A 21,736-nucleotide genomic window follows, 5' to 3' on the forward strand; every position below is an offset into this window, starting at 1 on the left:
GGCAGTCAGCGGGGAGGATAGCTCTAAGCTGGGCCCACACCCCTCCTTGGGGATCCCAGGCCAGCTGCTCCGTTCCCGCTGGTTCTGGCAGCCAGTAACAGTGGCACCAATAAATTAATTAGGGCTGTGGTTAATTAGTGATGAGGAATCTCCGAGGCTGGCTTCTCCCTGGTAAAGTGGAATTCATGTAGCCTTGGTCTCTCCCTGCAGATGGAGGCCCCGACACACAGGCGGGCCTGGGCCTCCGGGAGCTGCGGCGGCTGGCTCAGGGGCCGGAGGACGAGTTGCAAGACCTCCAGCTCTCCGAGGAGGACTGAGGGCTGCCGGCCAGGGGACCTGCAGGGACTGTGACGCACAGCTCCCAACTCGGCGGGCAGTCGGGCACATAGCTTCTTGGCTGGCCCTGAGCCTGGCGGTCAGGACCCACGCTGGGGTGGGGGGAAGGGCAGTCGATGGCGCACAGGGCTTTATCTTTCCAACATGGAAGACCAGAAAGTACCGAGCCCTGTGCAGACCCCTGCAGTGGTGGCTGTGGAGCCCGTGTCTACCACTGCGGCCCCCCAGTGTTGGGTCAGAGGCATCAAGACCGGGAGAGGAGCCGATCTGGGGCGGCACTCTGCCCCAATGGCAGGCTGCTGAACGGACTGCCAGGAGCCGTCCCAGTTCCAGACAGAGCTGGTGGGCACGGCCCCTGCCAGGGTGGCATGATGGGCCACCTCTGTGTCCTTCGTCATTCTTTGGTCTGTGTGCTGGTACCCAGGATATGGAGTCCCTGTGCTTGGGCTCAGGTGTGGGTCCCCAGGCTGTCTGCACCAGGCTCTATGGCCACCCCCAGAAAGTTTTGGAAACTCTTTTCCTCTTAACTCACATTTTCCTTTAAAAAAGTTCTTTGTGTTTTTGCATCCAAATCAAAAAGAAAGGAAGCTGTGGGGTGGGTCTTTTGCATCAGAGCTGCTGGCGCTGGAGGGTTAGGGAGCAGGGTCGCTCACCCACCAGTTCAGCACAGAGGCTGGGTGGGCTCTGCAGGCCCTGGGAACGGAGCCACGGTTCCGTTCTCTTGCTTGGGAGAGGCCCGGCCAGCAGGGGGATGCCCCCCCACATAGGGGGAGGGGACCATCGTGGGGGACAGGGGCTGTTCCCCAGAGGTGAGCTCCCGCTCGGGGGCCCGCAGCGTTGGTGGCTGCAGCGGCAAAGCCACAGGGAAGCTGGCCATGTAGAAGACTCGGCCTAGGCGCTTGGCCACCTGTGGAGAGACGGGCCTGGGTGGGGGACTTCTGGATGGTGGCTTGCAGCCACAAAGAGCCTCAGTGCTCCCAGGCCTCTGTCTGGAGACTACGGCTCCCCCTCCCCCACAGGCACTCACCTGGGCCCGGATCTTGAGAGCAGGCCCTAGCTTCAGCCCCATGGTGGTCAGGAGGTGCTCCTCGGTCAGCAGGGGCAGGGTCTCCCCGTCGATCCCCTGTTCTCTGAATACCTGAGGTGGGGGGTGTCAGGGCCTGAGTGCTGGGACCAGTTCCTGCCCACCCTGTTGGGTCCCTCCAGTCCACCAAGGGCCAAGTGCCTGGGGTTGCCTCATGGCTTTCCGGAGAGAAGCTGTTGGTGTAGTTTGCTGGGGAAACTTGTAAACGAAAGGAACATCTTCGTGTTGGGCATATGCCTATGTTGGGAGGCAGAAGCACTGACAAGGGGGTGGGGAAGCCATGCAGCAGCACCCTTTCCCCTCCCCACATGTGGTTTTTGAGGAGGGGAGCTTTGGGGTGGGAAGGGGCGTGGGGAATGAGGACTGAGAAGGTGGGTGTCCACTCCCGCCCTCACCGGTGCATATTCTCCACAGCCAGCCAGGCCCCCCACAAAGCTGCAGACATCGTCCACTGTCCACTTGCTGAGGTCCTCGGGGGCTGTGGCCTCGTCCCCATCCATGAAGAGTCCCCCCATGGTGCCTGGGTTGGGGGGTGGTATTACTAGGGCGATGGCCAGTCTCTCCTCTCCTCCCACCCAGGTCTACTGAGCTTGGCCCAAACTGTTCAGAGATGTTGGACTGATGACTAACAGGGGTTTATTTTCCCCCTCCCCATGGACACCCTCCCTAAGACCCAGGTGCTGGTGGGGACTGACTTTCTTCCACCCCATGGAGGGATCCAAGGCCTGGAGGGGGGATGCCCACCTGTGTGGAAGTAGGGGCTGACGGCATAGGGTAAGCCCAGGGGCAGGGGAGGGGGCAGCATGGACCCTGAGAGAAGCCCCTTCCCCTCAGGGCTGGCCCCTCCAGTTGAGGCTTGGCCCCCAGCAGCCACCATCTCAGGGTCCTCTCCTTCTGAATCCTTGGGGCGCTCGTCCTCAGAGCCATCTTGTGCCCAGAGCCCAGCCCCGGTGGTCTCCTTGGACTCACTGGAGTGGACTGAAGCCGGGCTGGGGCCCCCCTTCTGAGAGGCGCGGCGGACAGGCTCCCCGGGAGGGGTGGGCGGGCCGGGGCCCGGGGGCCCCTGCGGGGGCAGGGCCAGCAGCGGCGCGGAGCTGTGTCTCAGCACCAGCATGGCCCCGCGCCGCTGCAGCTCCTCCGCGCCCTCGGACGGGCGCAGGGCGGCTTCGGGGGCCAGCAGCTGCGGCCGGTGCGCGCTCTCCAGCTCCTTCTGACGCAGCAGCTCTGCGGACATCTCCAGCCTGGACCAGGGGAAGCGGACAGTCGTGTGGGTCATGCGGCTCGGCGGTTCCGCCTTCGCCTCACCGGTCGCCACCGCACTTACCGGGCCAGGCTCTGCTTCCGCAGGAGCTCCTGCTGCCGGGCGAGCATCTCCGCCTGGGCAGGGGGCAGGAACCCGTAACCTGGTGGGAGGGGGACAGACCACGAGGCCAGGTGGCCGAGTGGTCTAGGGCCGCCCAAGCCCACCTGGTCCGCCCTTAGCTTCAGCAGGGCGGGGATGGGTGCGCGCTCGGCGACACGGGGCTGGTCACCGGCGAAGCCGGAGGCACCCACTCCGACGGCCTCGTGGCAGGTTCACTCACCGGCCCCTTAGGACACAAAGAGCTCGCACACCCCGCCCACTCCTCACCTGGGGTCTGGCAAAGGGCCGAGGGCACCCCCAGAAAGGGGGGCCTGAGGTGGGGGCCCAGGGTGATGTGCGGGGCATTCTGGGGCGACAGCAAGGGGGGCGGCTGCGACAGCTCCCTGTGGACGACAGGGCGGTAAGCAGTGCGCGCCGCAGGCCCCGGCCAGGTCCCCGCGAGCCCCCTCCGTTCCCGGAACTGCCCCGCGCCCCCGCCCCTCCCCCTCCCCTCCCGCCGCCGCCGCCGCCGCCGCCTCTACTAATTGCCGGCCCCGCGGGCGGTCGATGCGGCTGCTCGTGACGACTCCGGGTCGTGCGCCGCCCCCGCCCCCGGCTGGCGGCGCCAATTAATCTCCGCGGCGGCGCGGAGGCGCGGACCCGGCGGGCGGCGGCGACTGCAGCGGTAATTACCGCGCGGGGCGCGCCGGGTCCCCGCCTCCGCGCCTGCGGTGGACCCTGTGCGGCTGGGGGTTGGGGGGCGTAATTAGCTGCAAATAGCGCTCCGGGGGGGCGGGCGGGGGCGGGGGCGCACCCTGGCGCCCGGCGGGAGACCGGGAGAGCTGCCCGGCCCATTACGCCCCGTAACTCGCTCACCCCTTGGCTTCTGCAGGTGGACCAGCGGGGCGCCCGCGGTTGGGGTGTGTGTGTGTGTGTTCCCTGTCCCAGCTCTCCGACTTAAGGGTTTCCAGACCTCGCCCTGCTCCCCTCTTCTGTCCCCCTCCTCACCGCGCTCTCCAGGAACTCCCCCAGTCTGTCGCCAGCCTCTCACCTACCTGTTGGGGGAGCAAAGCCCTCAGCTGTCTCTGGGGCACCTGGATTCCGTGAGTCCCACGGTTGCTCAACAGAAAGGCCAGTCACCCTTAACACCCTGCCCAGAGGGGCGGTCACCCCCACACATTCTACTCCAGGAGTGTTCTGGACCTCTGACCAGCTCAGTGGGTGTCAGGACCTTTCTGCAGACCAGGAACCTAGTGCCAGCCCCATACCTGGCGCACTCTAGCACCATGGCAGCGTGTGGCTGCGATGGGGGAGAAGAGAATGCACGACTGAAGGCAGGTGACAAGGGAAGGAGGGGCAGGCCGTGGATGTGACCTGCAGAAACCACGTACGAGGTTTCTGAAAGGCCCGCCCAGTTTTGTGTCCAAGAAACTAGCAAAGAGAAGATGGGGGCCTCTGTGATGTGGGCACCTCAGTACCTCTCTGAGAAGGATGGGGTGCCTGCTGGCACGGTGCCCTCTCGGTGCTGAGCCAGGCCCTGCTTTCGACGCTGACCTGCCGTGGATGAGGGCAGGTGGACTTCCAGGCCACTGGGGCTCCTCACAGCTGCTGCTGCCACCTCCTGCCGGACTCTGAGGAGATCTGGGAGTGGGGGAGGGGGGTCAGTGGTGACCCCGAGGCCAGGCTACCCCTGGTCTCTGACAACCCAATCCTGTCCAGTGAAGGACACCAAGGAGACCAGAAGCCAGTGAGAGCACAGCCTTACAGTGACCTTGCTGGTTGGTCATGGGAACAGAAAGATGAACTGAAGGCCACAGGACTGGGAGACCCAAATCCTTACAGTGCAACTAGCTTTGTATGGTGTCAGGAATGGGGGATGGGAGGCACCCGCCTGTACTGGGCGTGGGGCAGGTAAGGTTTGAAAGGGATTTGGGGATTTCCGTAACCAGAATGCAGTGGGAGGGAGGGAAAGGCTCCGAAGACAGGGGTTCTGTGGTGCCTGAATGCTGATACTGACAGGAGTTCAGAGGTTATGGAGAGCAAGGCTGCAGGAGCCTTGAGGGGCGGGGTTGTGCAGAGACCCAAGACTGGGGGCGCAGGCTTGCCCCCGGGGGAATGGGTTTCCAACCTTGTACTGACAGTGCCCCGCGACCCCCTTCTGGGTCACACGCAGTGCACGCTCAAGGCGCCTAGCACTCTGCTCCCCATCCGGGTCCCCCGTGCAGCTCAAGGCCGGGCCTCCGAGTCCCCCCCGCCGCCCCCCATCTGTTCAGGCTCCGCCGACACCGCCGCCGCCTGTTTATAAATTAATTACCCGAAAAGCGGAGGTGGGTCCTGCCCGGGCCGGGTGCCAGCCCGCAGAGCCCAGCCGGCGCGGCCGCCTGCATCGATCCCAGCGGGGCCCCTCGCCCCCGCGCCCGCCCGGCGGCCTCGGTTATTTACAGTCGGCTCCGCGGGCGGGGGCGGCGGCGCAGGGCCTGATTGACAGCCCGGCTCCCGGCGCTGCTCCCCGGTGGCCGGCGCCCCCTCCCCCGCGCAGGCCAGCCGAGCGGGCCCCAGGCAGGGCAGGGAAAGCAATTAAAAAGGAAGATTTTTAAATTATTAACATTTGGTGAATTATTCAGGCTCTCGGTGCCTGACTGCCCTGGGGGACAGTGCCTTGTGTAAAGAGAAGAAATCCTGCCCCCTTTCCCAGCACTCCTCACCCACCTCCAGCCGGAAAAGCCAAGTTGGGGGCAGCACCGTGGGCAGGGGTCTGCAGGCTAGGGTGCAGCTGGTCAGGGTGTCAGATGGTGGGTGGGTGAGAGGCAGGAAGGACAGAGGGAGCACAGGGTGGGGAGCTAGGTGGGGCAGGGACCCCCCCCCCCCCCCGCTGGCTCTCCTGAGCACCAGCCAGCTAGGTCCTGCTGGCCACATCCTAGCTGCTCCCCATCCCGCCTTCTGGATGTCCTAGCCTGACAGCCTCCCTCTTCCTGGCACCTTCTGCACAGAGACCCAGGCTGTCCCCAGGTGAGGTGTCCAGCACAATCTCACACACTACGCTGATGGCAGCGGCAGTAGGAGAGGCCGCAGCATATGGACCGGGGACAACGAGAAGCTGCAAGTACTGGAGAGAGGTGGGTGGGCCTGGCTCAGTCCCCACCTTCCACTCTCACTGGGGCTCATCCCAGACTCAGTTTCCTCATCTGTGGATGTGGATGACTGTGCTGGCATGTCACAAGGGAGGGCTGGCCCTGCTGGAGAGTCTGTGGGAGATGGCGGGGGTGGACTGTAGGGATATGCAGGTGGGGGGTCCCTCAGATCTACTCAAACAAGTGGGTGCTGGGCAGAGGGAGGAGGAGAGTCTCCCCTCAGTGCTCACCCACAAGGGGCTAATGGGGGCTGAGGGGCCTACAGATCCGCATCCAGACCCAGTCTCGGTGTCAGCAGCCACAGACCCCAGGGCCTCTTGCCAGGCTGAGCAGAGGCCTCCAGGGATAGCAGGAGCCCAGCACGCACGGGTAGACAGGTAAGGGATGGTGCTATAGGGTGGGGGCACATACCGTGGCTGGGGAGGCCCAGGTGGTAGAGGCGCTGGGGGTCCTCAAGGGTGCCGGCTCCACTCAGGGCAGACATAAGCCTGCGGTAGTGGTCCTCAGGGGCCATGCTGGGCCCTGGTTCTGGCAGCAACAGAGTCTCTGTGTTGGGGAGAAGGTGAGGGGTTCTCCTTCAGGTGCTGCTACACAAAAGGCAAGACCTCCCCTCTTAGAACCTGCTGCTGGGCCGATTCTGCCCTGCACGGGGTCTAAGTTACCCCTCTCTCCTCTGTAGCCTGTCCCCCCCCCCCCCCCCCCCCGCCTCCAAGTTGAGCTCCCACCTTGGGGTGACTTGCTCCGCGCCTTCTTCTCCAATGGGCAGTCGCCGCTGCTGTGGGGGGAGCGGCCTAGCCTCTTGCCTGACAGGTCACCTGTTGGGGAGGATAGAGTGAGTCCCCTCATGCATCTCCAGGCTTGGAGGGGGTGGAGGCTGGGAGGTCCAGGGGCCAAGAGGGACCCAGTCCAGGTCTCAGTCCCAACCAGCCCCAGCTCAGCCCAGAATCTAACCCATCATGGCCCAGATGCCCTTGGATCCCGGGCAACTCAAAGCCTTTTCCAGTCCAGGGTCCCAGGCCTTCAGCCAAAGGTCATGTTGCCAGGGTTTGGATAGGTCAAGGGACGGTTCTGATTCTGGATTTTGGGGTACATCGGTATCTGTGGCAGTAGTGTCAGGTGGCAACTCAGGAGTCCACAGGCGCCCTGTTGCCCCTGCCCAGCCAGACTGGTCTCCTGTGCAAATTCTCAGGTCCTCCTGATCATTCTGCCAAAGAGGAGCCGAAGGCTTTGGTTTAGCCTGGAAGTCACCCTCCCTCCCAGGGTGAGGACCCCAGCCTCTGTCCACTCAGGGAGGTTGCTAGGCAGGCCCCCAAGATCAGCACACCTGCCACACCCACTCCTGGGCACCTCCACCTAGGTCACACGCCTCCCCGCCCTCGAAAGGCCTGAGCCAGCACTCTGGCCTTGCCTGTCACACACCTGCCTGCCTGCCTGCCGGGCTCTGAGCACTTGAGAGCACAGCACAAGAACAGTCTCATCTTGTGTACAGCCTGGCCGGAGCAGTGGGGGAGGGGCAGCTCTCCCACGTCCTCCCTCCAAATTATGTTCATCTGTCTCCCCAAATCAGCCCTTCTCCAGCCCAGCCCCCGATCCCTCCTTCCTGAGCTCAAGGCCTGGGATGGGGTGTCTGATGAACAGCCCTGCAGATGTCCCGGTCTCTGGGGCCCACCACAGTGCTGGCCTCCGGGCTTGCGCCCGTGGTCTCGCACCCTCTCCCACCTGAGGAGGCTGCCTGGGTAGGTGGGGTGAGGGGTACCCACTCCGTGAACCAGGCCTGCTGTGACACCTCAGCAAGGCAGGCTTCCCAGAGCCTAATTCCCAGAGCCTAATTCCTTTCTCTTATTCCCTTAATCTGTCATTTTTATCAGGCCAGGGAAGTGCGGCAGCAGCGAGAGGCCAATCAATCCCTACTTTACAGCTGACAGAATGGTGCTAATAACTTATCGATCTCGGCCACCTCGGCAGCCCAAGCCCAGGCCTTGCCCCGAGAGGGACGAGGGCCTTACTGCTTGGCGGAAGGGCTCCTACCTCAGTGACCTGGCAGGACAGGGAGCCACACACCCGGCATAAGGGCCCCTTGAGGAAACCAAAGCTGGCCCCCAACAGCTTGGGGGCATTGGGGCCCAGCTGGTAGGAGAGCCACAGCATCCCACTGGTGGGGGGGGTCTGGAGGGGGACTCGGGCTGGGTCCACACCTGCTGCCTAGGCCCCTTCCTGCACACACCCGATCCAGCACTCTCACTTCCCGGAGTCCCATTCCCACCTTCCACAGTGGAAACTCCCCCTTGCCTTGCTGCGGGGCAGGGGTAGATGGTGGACGGTGCGGGGTGGGCCCCTCTCTGTCTGGGAGAGAAGGTAGAAGGAGGACCCCCAGTGAGACCCAGCTCCGTGGCTGCAGTGAGGTCCTGCCAGGGTAATCTGGGGCTTCCCTAGTCCTTGATAAGGGCCACGCTCACTCACAGACATAGATACACAGTCCTAAGACGCCAGCTTAGGGAGCCCCTCACAGTCCTGCATGGCCCTTCCTGTCCAGGGTCCATTCCTATGGGAATAGGGACTGACAGGTGGCTCCTGGGGAAGCAAGAGGAGGTGACGGCAGGCAAATGTCCCCACCCGAGGGCCGACAGGAGCAAGTGGAAGCCAGTGGGGGACGACAGCCCCAAGGAGACACAGTACACACATGTGACAGTTCACGCAGAGCACCGGTGACCCCTGACATGCCTGTGCGCCCGCCCTGCACTGCAGCATAAAGGAGAGGGGGACACCCAGACACAGAATGTGCCCTAGGTGCCTGGGCCACACCATGGCCCTGAGCACACAGCCCTGGCAGGGAGCAGGGCACACGTGCCTGCTAGCACGCCTGCACACTTGTGCCCGTGTACTGTGAGGTCTCCCTGTGTGCGGGCAGCAGGGGGAGGGCCTGCTGGCTCAGAATGTCTCAGTCACTGTGGGGCTCCCGCGGCCCCAGCCGATCGATGCGGCAATTAGATTTTATCAGCTGCCTGCTCGCTGCCTCCAAGGCCTCCAGCGAGGCTCCAGAAGCAGCCCCTCACACCCACCCCACAAAGGCCTTCCCAGTCACAGGTGTGCCTGGGGGAACCAATGGGGATGACCATCTCCTGCCCAGCTTTTCTGAGAGCCACTGCTGGAGACTTTCCTGCCCTGGGGCCGTAGGGCTGCAAGGGACCCCTGCCTACTGGTCTGACAGTCCAAGCGCAGCCATGCCCCATTCTCTGCAGCAAAGCCACACAGCCAAGTCTCCTCCGGCCCGCTGCTCTGGGGAGGGCCTGGGTCCCCCAGCTACCCTCTCGACCTGAGCTCCTGCTGCCTCCAGGAGCTGTCCTTCCGAGATGACCCTCTGAGATGACCATGGGAGCTCCTGGGCCAGCACTCTCCTGCCCCACCCCTGCAGAGGTCCAGGTGGCAGCCCCCCATCTCTTGGGCCATGGTCCCCTTTCCTCTAGGAGCCTGTGCTCTGTGGGGCCGGTGGGCGCTCTCATGCACACAGAGCATGTCCCTGCTCTCAACTGAGCCATTCAGGAGGTGCATTTCTGAGCCTGTGGGAGGCCCGCGTGTCCCTGACTGTCCTCCCTGCTTCTGCTCCTGCGGGAAAGGGGTGGCAGTGGCCTTGACCCCTTCAAGCCCACCCCAGAAGTAGCCACGGTGGGACCACTGCCTTGGCCTCCTGTCTGCCTGGCTGGCCTGGATTAACACAATTACCATCCCGTGGAGCCCCAGGGGACAGCCGGCCTCCCTGGCCGCCAGCCAAGGCTGCTGGGGGCGGTGGCATCCGGAGCTGCTGAGCAGAGACGCCGGGAGGACGGCAGGGTAGGCTGTCCTTGGGTTCAGCCGCAGCGGCCCAGGCAGCCGTGGCCTCTGCCCCTCGCTCCTCACCTGTGGCCCCCAGGCCTAGCTCCACACCAGCTCTTCGGAATTCACAGCGGCTCTGGTGCTCGGGCATAACGAGGTGGCGGCTGCGATGGACGCTGGATAGGAGGGCGGGCAGGTCGCTGTCCTGGCTGCGGTGGAGCGAGACAGGGAAGGTGAGACCCCAGAAGGCCCAGCCCTGAGCCCGACACGTGCCTGACTGAGCTCGGGCACCTGCCTGCGCAGGGCCAGAGGACAGCCTGGAAGTGTGCACTCCTGTGTGGTCTGCGGCAGCACACACGTGGGCGTCCCCACTACAAGTCCTGAGGGAAACATCTAGTGGGTGCGACCGAGGCAGGTCTCACCCAGGACCAGGACCTGCCAGGTGTCTGCCCGGCACGGGGCTCGCCGCTCAGGCCCCACCGCAGCTCCCAGGGAGGGTGTGTGCCGGGGCCAGCAGCCCAGCTCAGTCTTGCCACGCTCGCCCAACAGTGACCGCGGCAGTCACCCGACGAGGGGGTGTCCGCTCATGAGGAGCCGTGACGGGAGAGGACACCACTGTCACACGTGCCTCTGGCATTTCCTCCCAGGCCAGCCGCTTCATTAAGGAAGTCGCACGCGCTCTTTCAAGGAAGGCCGGCAACCGCCCACAGACCCTCTTTCTTCAAACGCGGAAACCGAGGTTCCTACCACAACCCTGCAGCCAGCGAGATGTGAGCACACACAGGGACACACGCGCACTCACACAAGGGCCACGAGAGTGTGCGGCCACACGCGCACGCGGACACGCAGCCCTGGTGTGCTCGGGGCTCTCCCTCTCCTGGCTGGAGGCTCCCAGCTAAGAGCCTCGGCCACAAGGCATGTGTGGGCCTGGAGCAAACGTGTGCTTAACTCTTTGGTTCCCTCGTTTCTCTTTCCGCTCAAGCGGCTCAAGCTTACACCACAGAGTCCCAGAGAAAGGGCAGAGCAAGCAAATGTCGGTGGGACTGTGTGGGGGACCGGCCCCTACTCCGTCTGCTCCTGGGGCTCTTGGCGTGGAGAAGGGGCCCCTGACACAGAACAGAGGCAGCCTGGAGCAGCGGAAGTCAAGACGGAAGAGAGGAGGGGCAGGGATGGCCCTGGCACTGCACCCGCCCCCGTCCCCTTGCTCCCTGGCCCACCTGTAATAGGGCAGCCTTCCAGCTGGGCCGCTGCAAGGGGGCCTCCACGGAATGACCTGGGAACCGACCCTAAACCTCATTAAATAGCCCCCAGCCCCCCTGGCCTGGGTGGCTGGACCAGGCTAATCCAGGCTGCCCCTAAGCAGATCAGTTTCAGCCCCAAAGACTCCAGGGCTGGGCTCTAGAGCCTTCTGGGAGACCCAGACGCGGGTCCTCTCCCCACCCCCACCCCCTCTCCCAGGAGAGAAGGCGCCCCCCATGCAAGGAGGAGGGCAGTGGGGTGGGAGTAAGTACTTTATGGGATTAACTGGCAGCAATTCTCATCCCTCTATCATCCTCATCAATGCGAGGGTGTGGAGCAGAGAAGTGCAGTCCTCAGCACTAGGGAGGGGTGGGGGGTGGCTGGACGCTGCCTCCAAGATCTCCTGTGAGGGGATCCAATTCTGGTGTCCCCAGGACTCCCACAGGAAGTGGATCAACTCCCCGAGACAGGAGGTGAGGAGAGGTCCCATCAGTTTGTTCCCCTTGAACCCCTCGTCTAGCGCCCACACAGGGACCAGGGACGGAACCCCTACCTCGCCTGCCCCCACCCTGACCATCAGCTCTGTTACTCACCGGCCAGTCAGGCACTCGGGTGGTGCCATGGCAACATGGAGGTGAGGCCTGGTGGGAATCAGGACACTGCCACTCACCATACCCCTGCTCTCTGCCTTGGGGGTTCGCCCCACGGGCCCCAAGACAGCGTGGCCTGCCTCTGGAACACACGTTCTGGCCACTCAGTGAACAAATTATGCCAGGTTTTATATAAAGAACTACAAAGAAACACCAGGCTGAAAACACATAAACTCTGCATTTGGTGTCCCAAGTTTGAGGCTCCTGCAGCCGTAGAAACACTGTCTGCTCCGGGCTGTGCGTGAGGGACCAAGCCCGGGAGGCTCTCTGTGGCAGCACAGGGTGGGGCTGTGTGTCAGAAGGTGACGGGGAGAGCCCGAGTGACAGAAGGGGCTGCATGCAGGAGGCTGTGTGCCAGAAGGTTGAGGGAGAAGGGTCTGGCCCTTCCGGCCCCTCTCCCCCAGAGGGGCATCCTGGCCTCCTGCAGGCTCCCTCAGCTGACTGTCCTACTGTTCAGTGTTTGCTCATGTCCCAGCCGGCGCAGGGGCCTCAGGAGGGCAGGCACGTCTCCTGCCAGCTGCTGGGGGTGCTCAGGTACTGAAGCAGGAGCTCCAAGCAGGTCACTGGGCCAATGGATGGAACTCATGGACAGATGGAGGGACAGACAGATGAAGACTGATGGATGGAGGGAGAGGGACAAATAGAGTGAAACATGATGACAGATGAACAGACGGGCACTACTGAGTGGACGGACGCAGAGACAGAAAGGATGGGCATAGCAGAGAGAGAAATGGACAGGGCCTGGAGAACAGACAGGAGACTAGAGATGAAGGACAGACAGAGAGGCCAAGAGGGGCCGGGCTGTCTGCTGGCTGCAGCCCTCCTTGGCCCAACATTGAGGTACCCCCTCTGCAGGGGGAGAAAACAGGCTGGAAGACCTGCCCCAAACTACAGTCTCCTCTCTGGTAAACTCCAGAAAAGCATCCCAGCCACCCCTAAGGCCTGTGCAGGACTGAAGGGGCCCCCGCGCCCTTGGACTTAGCTTCTTCCCAGGGGCACCCTCCGTCTGGACTCCTGGGACCTTCTCTCACTTTACAAGGCTGGGGGGTGCTCAGGAGGCAGGAAAGGTCATTGTAGGACTGGAGGGGCCTTCCTGGGGTTCGCTAGAAGCTTCACTGACAAATTCATCCTGTAGCTTCCCAAGCAAAACGCTCATAAAATGTCATCAATGTTCATCACGGTTCATGAAAATGATCAGTTGAGTAGGCAACTTCAAAATGAGGTGGAAATAAGTTTAAAGATGTTTTCGTTGTAATTTGGCTCTAGGACTCAGATGTTTTCAGAGATGTATATAATAATACATATGGCACAGAGCTAGGCTGGGAGCGGGGAGGACAAGCTCCCACCTTGGGGGCCTGGCCCCTCAGTTTTGGCTGAGGAAACCAGGCCTGTGCTGGGTGCCCGCTGCCTCCTTGGTTGGGCCCTTCCTCTGCCCTCCCTGTGGTTAAGACTTGACCCCACAGACCAGAAGCCACAGCCTGGGTTCTACCCACAGACTAACCATCTTTGGCTCGTTTGGAATCTAGAACTTGGGTCTCCCCAATGCCCCCCCAACCTCCTCTTCATGTCCCCTCATTTTTATCTCCTTGGTTCTGTAGTCCCCTGCCCTCCATCGTGCTGCCTCAGCCTGAACCACAGCTGCCTGGAGCAAACCTCCAACCTCCCGGGCAGGGCCTCCAGAAGGACCCCATGAAAACACACACTCTGTCACCCCTCTGCTCAAGAACTTTGGTCAGCCCTTCACTGCCTGGAGCATCCTGTCCCATAGGCTCGGCTCCCAAAGTCCTTTAGCATTCGATGGGGCCAGACCTGCCACCCCCCACCCCTCACATCCCCTTCCCTTGTTCTTCCACATCTTCGAAGACAAACTCTGTCCCTGCTGAATGTCTCTGCACCTAGGAGACGCCATGCACACATCACCATTCTCGTCTCCTGGTGGGTCTTTGGGAGGGTGGGAGTGGGAGGTCATGGCATCCTCTTTGGGCAGACCAACTCAAATGGCCAGTCCCATGCAGGCAGGTGGTGCCCAGAACCCGCACTTTCACTGCTGTCAGGGCCCGGGCACCAACAGACACAGCACAGAGTAGGGAGGGGAGGAGGGGACGGTGGCTGGAGCGATTTAGAAGCAGGCTCAGGGGAGCAACAAGGCGCTATCCAGCCCATGCACAGTGTGTGGGGATCAGCCTGGCCCAGGCCCAGACCCTACCTGCAGGACGTCTCTCGGAAGGAGATGTTCACGTCCCAATGGGTGTGGACTCTGCAAGGAGAGAAACAGAGGGTCAGACTGGCCTCCAGGGTCTGGTACCCGAATAGCAGGGCGTGTGGATGGCATAGCCCTCATCCGCCCCAGAGCACTGGCCCCCAGGGAACTGGGCTGGCTTGGATCTGTCTCTACTGCTATCTGGTACCAGCTCCATCAGCCGGTGGCTGCCGCCAGGACAGAACCATGGGGCAGGAGCCGACTCCTGGTCTCACCAAAGGAAGTGGGAGGACAGACTTGAGGCTGCCACAGCTCTCCTTCTTGGGGCAGCGAACCCAGAAGAGTGGCCACACTGGGCTCCGGGTGAGGGCTGCAGCCTCTCCCACCCATCAGCCACCGACTGAACCAAATTCCGTGTGGTTGGAGCAGCTCCACCAGGCTGGACCGGTCAGGGAGCAAGGCCCAGGGCTGCTACCGGCAGCAATGGTCCCGGGGCAGCCCCAGTGGGCGTGGCTTCCTGGGTCGCAGCTGCTACTAGTCGGCCTCCTGCCTCACACTGTAGGTAGGGGGTTGCTGGCACGAGAGGTCAAGTAAGGACACAGCTCTGCCCTGGGCCTGTCCCCTCACCCACAGCACTGTTCCCGGAAAGACCCTCAGGCTGAGGGATGGTGGCTGAAGACTGTGTGGGTGTGTCACCTCAGCAAGCGTGGGTATGAGGGCTGGGAAGCGGGGGTGTTGGGGGTTAGGGAGGGTTATTTTAGGGTAGGAGAAATTGGAACATGTTCAGAGACTAGGTGGGAAGAGAAAAAACCTGGACACTCTGGGGGTGAGTAATATGTGCTGGAAGGACAGACAAATGAATGGACAGACAACAGGTAGGTGGTGGGATGAAGAGGTGAGTGGACAGAGGGAGGTGTCTCTCCCAGGGGACAGTGGAGAGCCAGGAGGGCCACTGCCTGCCAAGAAGAATGAGCACATGAGTTTTAGGGGCTGGTCCTGGGAGAGGGGCTGCTCAGATCCTTTCTCTCTGCCTGGCTGTGGTGGTGCCAGGCCCTCCCTTCCTGGGTCTCCCTGACCCTCCCCCTGGAGCCCCTGGCCCTTCCTAGAGTCCCCTCCCTTCCCCACATGGAGCCACATGGACCCCCCTCCCTCCAGGTGGGGGCAGGGTGGGTTCTCGCCAAAGACTCCTGGCATCCAGGGTTCAGGCTCTCTCAGCTTGAGCAGATACCAAGACATGACAAGCTAAACTTGAGCCCTGTCCCCGGGGCAAAAGGCCCTCCCCCTGGCCCGGCCTGGCCTTCAGCCACCCAGACATGTCCCGACCAGAGTCCATGTGCCCTCCCCACCCTGGTCCCTCGTAAAGGTACCTTCTCTTCATGATACGGACATGTGGGGTGTCCTCCTGTTTCAAGCCTGGCCGCCGCCCACAGGCTGGGCCACTTCCATCGCTGTCACCATCACTGGGCGAGAAGCTGGGGGTCAGCTCCTTTTTTAGGACCCGTGCAGTGGGGAGGGCAACTGTCCTCTTGTCCGCCAGCCGCCCCCGGTTCTGGGCACGGAGGGAAGAGAGGAAGGTTAGGCTGAGCCGGGGCCCTCAGGCTGCTGGGAGGCCTGCACTCCAGGCCCACCCCTCAGGCAGGTGCAGGCCACAGAAGCCCTCAGAGCAGCCGCTCAGATCAAAGAGGCACCACGGCTGGCCCTGCCACAGGGCTTCTAGCCTGCAGGACAGGCCCAAGGGTCCACGGAGTCCCAGTGGCCAGAGGCGAAGATAAGAGCAGGGAGGTGAGGCCTGGGTCTGCCCCCCCCCCCCCACCCCTGTGCTGGCAGGGGGCGGAGTGAGGGCTGTAGGCCCTGGCCGGGCTCCTCGTGACTCTTCGGTGTCCAGATTCTGCACTCCAGCCTGGCTCCCTCCCCAGGCTATCAGCCTGAGTGTGGGGATGCCCACTTGGAGGCAGACTCCTGCTTTCCCTGGCTCCAGGGAGCCCCAAGGGGCCACGTTTGCACAGCACAGTACATCCGCATTCTGCCACATGTTCAACGTGCAGCCGCCTCCGTGTCGGCTGAACAAATCCCACACAGCTCCTTCTTGAACCCCCAACAAACGCCAAGTCCTTTTTCTACTCTGCTAGTGCTATGCAGGGGTTCCAGGGGTTGTTCGAAGCCCGAGTCTGGGGCCTGATCCTGCTGGACCCTTGCAAACTGCAGGCCTGGGGCTCACAGGTCACTTGCTGGGGAGCCCTTCCCAGCCTAGATCCCATGTCCCAGCCTAGATTCCTTTGTCCCATGGGCCCCGAGGGAGCCCACCTTCTGGGTCAGAAACAGCGACTCGGTTTCTTCCATGACACCCACTTCTTCCCTCCCCGTCCGCATGTCGTGAGTATGGGGAGCTGCTGCATGTGCTGTGTGCTGGGGGTCAGAGCAGGAAGGCAGGCCCTGTGCACAGACACGGGGGCACTCCCCACCGAGCCTGTCCCTGCTCAGAGCATGTGCACACACCAGACAAGGTCACCACACACCGCAGCTCCCTCCAGGGTCTTTGGGCCCTGCTGCCCCAGAGGATGAGGAAGAGTTACTGATTATTTTCTGGTGTGCAGGAAACTTTTTCTTCTTTAATAAGGAGTTGCTGTTTCACGGAGGTGGCAGGACCTTGGGACCATCTAATTCTTTCTCATCTTTTCAGTCACCTGGGGACCCATGGACACCGTCTTTCCTGTTGCCAGGACAACCATACCCATGAGCCCGAGGAGGAAAGTGTGAAGGAGGGTTTTGCTTCACCCTGGACCAGTGTCATCCTGGACCTAAAGGACAGCCGTGAGGCCATTATAGTCCTGCTCTCCAGAATAAAGAAGGGCTTTTCTTTCAGACCAAGCCCACGCCAGCTCCAGATTTGGGCAGTGTTCCCAAGAGGGCCAGGGAGCCCTATTCTTCTCTCTTTGCTGGGTCTGCGGACCACAATTACCCCCTCTCCACGTCCCCCCTCCAAGACTCTCCGAGCCACAGTCTCCCCCATACTTGCCCTCGTGAATCCACTTGGGACACCCTCCGTGTTCCTCTCTGCAACACTTAGTGAGATACACTGGATGGCATTGGGGTCAGGTGGGGTGAGGTGGGGCAATGGAGTCTGAGGGTTGGCCTGGAAGATGAGATGGCCTGGTTTGTGGCCCCTTCGGAAACCCTGGCCTGGGCCCTGTGCTCTAACAGCAATAGAGAGAGTGGGCAAAGCTGCAAGCGGAAAGGCCTGTCTGGTCCCTGCGCCCCTCTGTGCCAGCCAGCAGGCTCCAAGGGAAATGCTTTTAACATTCTGCCCTGTCCAAAGTGTGCACAGCTGGGAAGTCCCACTCAGCTCTGTCCTTCTCTAGCCTGTTGTGGCCCAAGCACCAGGACCTCCTCTCCTGCCTTTCTGTTTTAATTAAACTACTCTCTTCAGAAAAAAAGGAAATTTATTTCCCTCTGCTTCTCATCTGTAAGACAACGAGGAGGAGAGGAAAATGATAGCAGTAAGCCTGCCACTGGGGATGAGGCCAGACTACCTATGCTGGCCTGGGGTGGCTCTTGGAAGTGCTCCTGTGGGAGGCAAGCTGAGGAAGAGGGACCAGGATGGGCAGCCCTGACCCCGATCAAGGACAGGGAGCATACTTTCCTCCCACGCACACCCAGAACCTCAACCCCTCATCCCTGCACAGCAGCACATAGATCTGAAAGCACAGGCCCCCCAGAACGCAAGGGTGGGCACAGAAAAGCCACATTGCCTGGCTGTGACCCCTGCATCATAGGCGCACCTCAGTGTGCCCCCGGGTGTCTGCGACCATGAGGAGTGTACGTACCTCTGGGCCTGGCTGTGGGGGATGGAGGAAGACAATCTCTATGTGGCAAAAGTGGGGGCTGGAAAGTCAAGAGGGACTGTGGAGGTCCTTCCTAAGTGAGGGGTACCGGGATGGGCCTGGAAGGGATCTGGTTCAGGAGAGGCAGGCCCAGGTCTGAGGCATCCCTCATACAGGGCAGGGACCTGGGAGCCCCAGACCAGCAGGCAGTCCAAGGCTGCGGCCTCATCCCTGCCTGAACTCTCCACCCCTACCCAGTCCAAGCAACGTCCTGGGGAAGTCGATACTGGACTCAGGCCACCTGAACCAACACTCCTCTGAAAGACCTCTGGAGGGGGTGGGTTGAGACAGGCTGGGCCCCTCCAGTCCGAACAAAAACCCCAGGCTACACTCGAGGGTGCCCAGAAGACTCTTCTCCAGTACCAGCTGCTTGAAAAGGTGGGTTAAGTGGAGAGGGAGATTGGCGTTTTGCCCCAGGCAGGTACCGTGCTAGTGGGTAGGAGGTAGGCTACCTGTGCGTACATACTTTGGTGACAAGTCCATGGCATGGTGTGTGGGGTGGGCACACACTGAGGCATGGCTGTAGCCCCCTTGCGTGTCTGATCTGGTGTCTGTCTTCACAGCTGTGTCTGGGGCTTCCCAGTCTGCCCAGGTTACTTGCCTCCAGGGTCCACGAGGAAACCAAAGCGTCCCTTCGTCCTTCCTACTTGCAGTCCAAAGTAAAGAAGCTCAGGTGGGCATCTTGGGTCCTTTCTCACCCCTTTCTGTGTGAGGGCGCTGCTGATGGCGTCAGGAAGAGCAGCACAATGCCAGCCACCCCCAGGAGCTAGGGCCCTAACTGGATCTCCCCTAGCAGCTCAAATTGGTTCCTCTCAAGACGCAATTTCTTCTTCAGACCAATCCTCCAACTATTGCTACCTGGAGGGCACAGGGTGTGGGTGACAGTGCTTCAGGGGCAGGCCCAGAACCCCGATCTCTGCTGCTCCCCTAGGCCAAAGAGGGGGCTGATATACGTCTACACTGGGTTCGGGGTCCTGTATCCGCCTCCATCTCCAGTTCTCGCCGCCAAAGGCCCACACTCCTCAGATTCTGCCCCATCTGGGTTATACCCTCACTCAGACTCTCCTGGATATGCCCAGCTCTTGGCATCCCAGATGTTAACCCATGTTAACCACATCCAAGCTGTGACCACCCCAGAATGCACACCCAGGCCTGACAACAGTGTCACATCCCAGGACAAGTGTTACCTTAGGATCAGCCCCTCTCCCAAACCGGGCCAGCTGACACAGTGACAACCCCCCTCCCCACAAAGACCTGTGACAGGGCAAGGTCCCTAGGCCACACTTGGATGGCACTGTCCAGGGAGGGGACCTTTCCAGCCTAGACTGTCCCCAGGACCTCAGGAGAAGCCGCTCCAAGGCTCCCAAGAGATGCTCCAAGATAGGCAGCAATCAGACCTGCATCTGGAGAGAGGCCTCCTCCAGGATCCCACCCAAGGCAAAGTCTCCCTATTTGCCCTCGGGGGGCTCACTCCTGCACACCGGCAGGGCTGAGGTTAGGACTCTGGATCGGAGAAAACAGGCACAAGCTCCACAGGGGAGAAGGAAGACCCCCAAAGCCCCAACTTTTCTCTACATCTCACCACCGGGGAGGATATTCGGCAGCCTGGACAGTCGCAGATCGGAGGGTGAACCTGCAGAATCCCTTTGGACATAAGCGTCTTCAGGCTCTTTCCTGGGGAGAGAGCCGAGGCAGGACCGATGAGAGAGCAGCGCTGGGCCGCGGCAGCCGGCGCCCTCGGACGCAACCCCGCGGCGCAGTAACCTGCTGGGCCGGTTCCACCCCGGCGCGCGCGTGAACTTCCAACTTCCGAACCCGCTACCTGGCCCTGCCGCCCACCCCACCCTCGCGGACGCCGCGGGGATCTGCAGAGCCCAGAAACTCAAAATCCGGGGAAGCGCCCTCCCCGGACCGAGGGCGGCCTCCTTCCCGCCCCCTGCGTCCCTCCTCCCGCGCTCGGCCCTCTCCAAGCCGGTCCGGGGGAGCTGGGAACCCGGCCGGGGACGGTCGAGCCTGCGCGCAGGTGAGCGGCGCCGCGGGGTCCTGGGCTGTGCCTGAGCCCGCAGCGGGAAGAGGGCGGCCACAGCAGAGCCGCGAACCCAAAAGCCCAGCGCGACTGGGTCCCTAACTTTCTAACGACCCCCATCGCCACCCCCGCCCCTGGCGCTCACTGAGTTTCCCCCGCACATCGCGCCCTCGGAGCCAGACTCCTGAATCTCCTCCAGGCAGGCTGCTCGCAGCCCAGCCGCGTTCCAGCTCCGCGCGCGCCCCGCCCCGACGCGCGCCCCCGACGCCCCCACCTGCCTGCGACACCCCTACACCTTCCCCTTCCGTCCAGCAGCTCGCACCCGCACCCCGGCAGCCTGCGTGCTCCTCTACTCCCGCTAGAACCTGGTGGCTCCCCGACCCCGGAGGGAAGTTGAGTCCCGCCCAGCCGGCCTCCCGCAGGCTCCCGAGTTCCCGTCAACTTCCCCTGGGCCGCAAAGCTCCGGAATCCCGCAAAGACCTTCCGAGTGGGAGGAGGGGCCGGCTCGTGTGCCGCGGGGAGCCTAGAGCGCCGCGGTTGCAGCTGGGGTAACGGCGGAGGCCGAGGGCGCTCTGGTCGGGTCCACCAAGGCGACCGCGCTGGGGGCGGGGGGTGGGGGGGGGGGGGGGGGGGGGAGTGTCCCTGCGGCAGCCCCAGAGTCGCAGCGCCCTCTCTGGGCGGAGATGGTCTCCCAGGTGGCAGACCGAGGGGGTCCGGACCCAAGGGTCCTTGGGGAGCCGAGGGGAGGGACCGTAGCGGCCTGCGCCCCCCGCGCCCGCCCCGCGGCCGCACCTTTGTGGCGGATGCTGCGCTTCCAGTCCTTGGCCGTCTCCCGGCCGCTGACGAACTGGAACTCGTTGGGTGTGAGCCACTCCCCGCGGTGGCGGATGGACGGACCCTTGCTGCCCTGGCAGAGTTTGCGCACGTAGAGCAGCGCGCGGTTGGCGCCGCACTCCACCTCGATGCACGGCTCGCCGTTGTCCAGAAGCGGCTGGAAATCCGGCGCTGCGGCCGAGGCGGACGAGAAGCGCTCGAGGGCCAGAGGGTCCCGGGGCAGGTGCAGGTGCGCGGCGGCCTCGTGCAGGCTCAGGTAGGCGCGCGGGGAGCGGAGCGGGGGAGCCAACAGCGCCTCGTAGCCGGCGGTCGCGGCGGGGAGCGAGGCGGCCGGGGGCAGGGCGGCCGCCGCCGGCAGCGGTGTCAGGTAGCCTGGGAGCGGCGGCAGCGGCAGTGCGGCCAGGGTCGGATGGAAGGTGGCCAGAGCCAGGGCCAGGTCTTCGCGGCCTGGGAGCTCCTTCTTGACCGCCGGCATGGCGGGCCGGTGGCCCCGTAGCCCGGCTCTCCGCTGCCGGCTCAACTTGTTCGGGCCCGGGCCGGAGTTGGGTCTCGGGGGCTGGGGGCCCAGGGGCCTCCTGGCCGCGCGCCCGCCGCACCCGCTACTGCGCCCCGGCACCTGCAGCCGCGCCGCCCGCCGGGCCACCTCCGACCGCTTCTCACCCGGCCGGCGCGGCCTTGGCCGCCCGAGACATGGTGCTGCTGGAGCTGCTATCGATCCGCTATCGACCTGCTTCAGATCCCGGGCGCCAGGGCTCCACAGGACGCCGGGCCACTTGCGCCCGCGCCCCCTGGGGCGACCCCGCGCGCGCCTCGCTGGTCCACCGGTGGGGCCCAGCCGGGCAGTGGAGTCCAGAAGTCTCCGGCCCTGAGCCCGCCCCGCCCGGGGGTCCCAGGCCCCCGCCCCGCCCGCCCGCCCGCCGCTCCGCCGCCCCGGCCGCGCACCCGTGTACACAGGCGCGCGCCCGCCCGGCAGGGACTTGGGAGACTCCCGCCGCCGCCGCCGCCTCCGCCGCCGCCGCCACAACTTGGCCCATTTAAACGGCCCCGGCGCGGCGGGCGGCGGGCGCGGGCTCCAGCAGGGGGTGCGTGACGGCCGACTGGGCTCCCACGGCTGGCGGCGGGGGCAGCGGGACAGGGCTGCACCCCTGCCCTGTTTCCGAGTGGGCGAGGGTGTGGGATGGGGCGTATGCTAGCGAGGAGCTG

General features: G+C 63.3%; 2 protein-coding genes across 8 annotated transcripts in view; one reads left to right on the plus strand and one right to left on the minus strand.

Moving 5' to 3' along the window:
* The window catches only part of NOC2L (NOC2 like nucleolar associated transcriptional repressor), a 13,325-nt gene extending 12,417 nt beyond the window's left edge, over window positions 1–908 (plus strand). For both annotated transcript variants that reach the window (XM_047724453.1, XM_047724454.1), the window contains exon 19: window positions 211–908. In XM_047724453.1, the coding sequence (XP_047580409.1) occupies window positions 211–317 (107 nt within the window). In that variant the 3' untranslated portion in view covers window positions 318–908. The remainder of the gene's footprint in view (window positions 1–210) is intronic.
* SAMD11 (sterile alpha motif domain containing 11) lies at window positions 852–21,497 on the minus strand. Of its 6 annotated transcripts, none has more exons than XM_047724450.1 (15): window positions 20,492–21,494; window positions 19,256–19,347; window positions 16,809–16,925; window positions 15,160–15,341; window positions 13,799–13,849; window positions 9,788–9,912; window positions 6,619–6,708; window positions 6,305–6,439; window positions 4,241–4,403; window positions 3,051–3,166; window positions 2,745–2,797; window positions 2,390–2,661; window positions 1,816–1,940; window positions 1,364–1,474; window positions 852–1,243 (listed from the first exon to the last, which is right to left on the minus strand). In XM_047724450.1, exons 1-15 carry the CDS (start codon window positions 21,006–21,008, stop codon window positions 969–971), a joined length of 2,424 nt encoding a protein of 807 aa, XP_047580406.1. In that variant the 5' UTR covers window positions 21,009–21,494; the 3' UTR covers window positions 852–968. The 6 variants fall into 6 exon arrangements, with proteins under 6 accessions (XP_047580406.1, XP_047580402.1, XP_047580407.1 ...); XM_047724446.1 differs by having other exon boundaries at window positions 2,165–2,661; window positions 2,745–2,823; window positions 20,492–21,491; XM_047724451.1 differs by having other exon boundaries at window positions 2,745–2,823; window positions 20,492–21,490.
* Window positions 21,498–21,736: the final 239 nt, after the last annotated feature.

The sequence above is a fragment of the Lutra lutra genome, chromosome 4, assembly GCF_902655055.1.
Source record: "Lutra lutra chromosome 4, mLutLut1.2, whole genome shotgun sequence".
Lineage (NCBI taxonomy): Eukaryota > Metazoa > Chordata > Mammalia > Carnivora > Mustelidae > Lutra > Lutra lutra.

Bases quoted from the DNA above. Each gene is read 5' to 3' on its own strand.
- SAMD11 (XM_047724445.1), bottom strand. From the start codon at position 21,008: ATGCCGGCGGTCAAGAAGGAGCTCCCAGGCCGCGAAGACCTGGCCCTG. The intron at 9,913-13,798 runs GTAGGGTCTGGG...GCTCCACCGCAG, and splicing joins TTCCGAGAGACGTCCTGCAG to CCAGGACAGCGACCTGCCCG. The intron at 2,824-3,050 runs GTGAGGAGTGGG...CCCTCCCACCAG, and splicing joins GGCCCTTTGCCAGACCCCAG to GTTACGGGTTCCTGCCCCCT.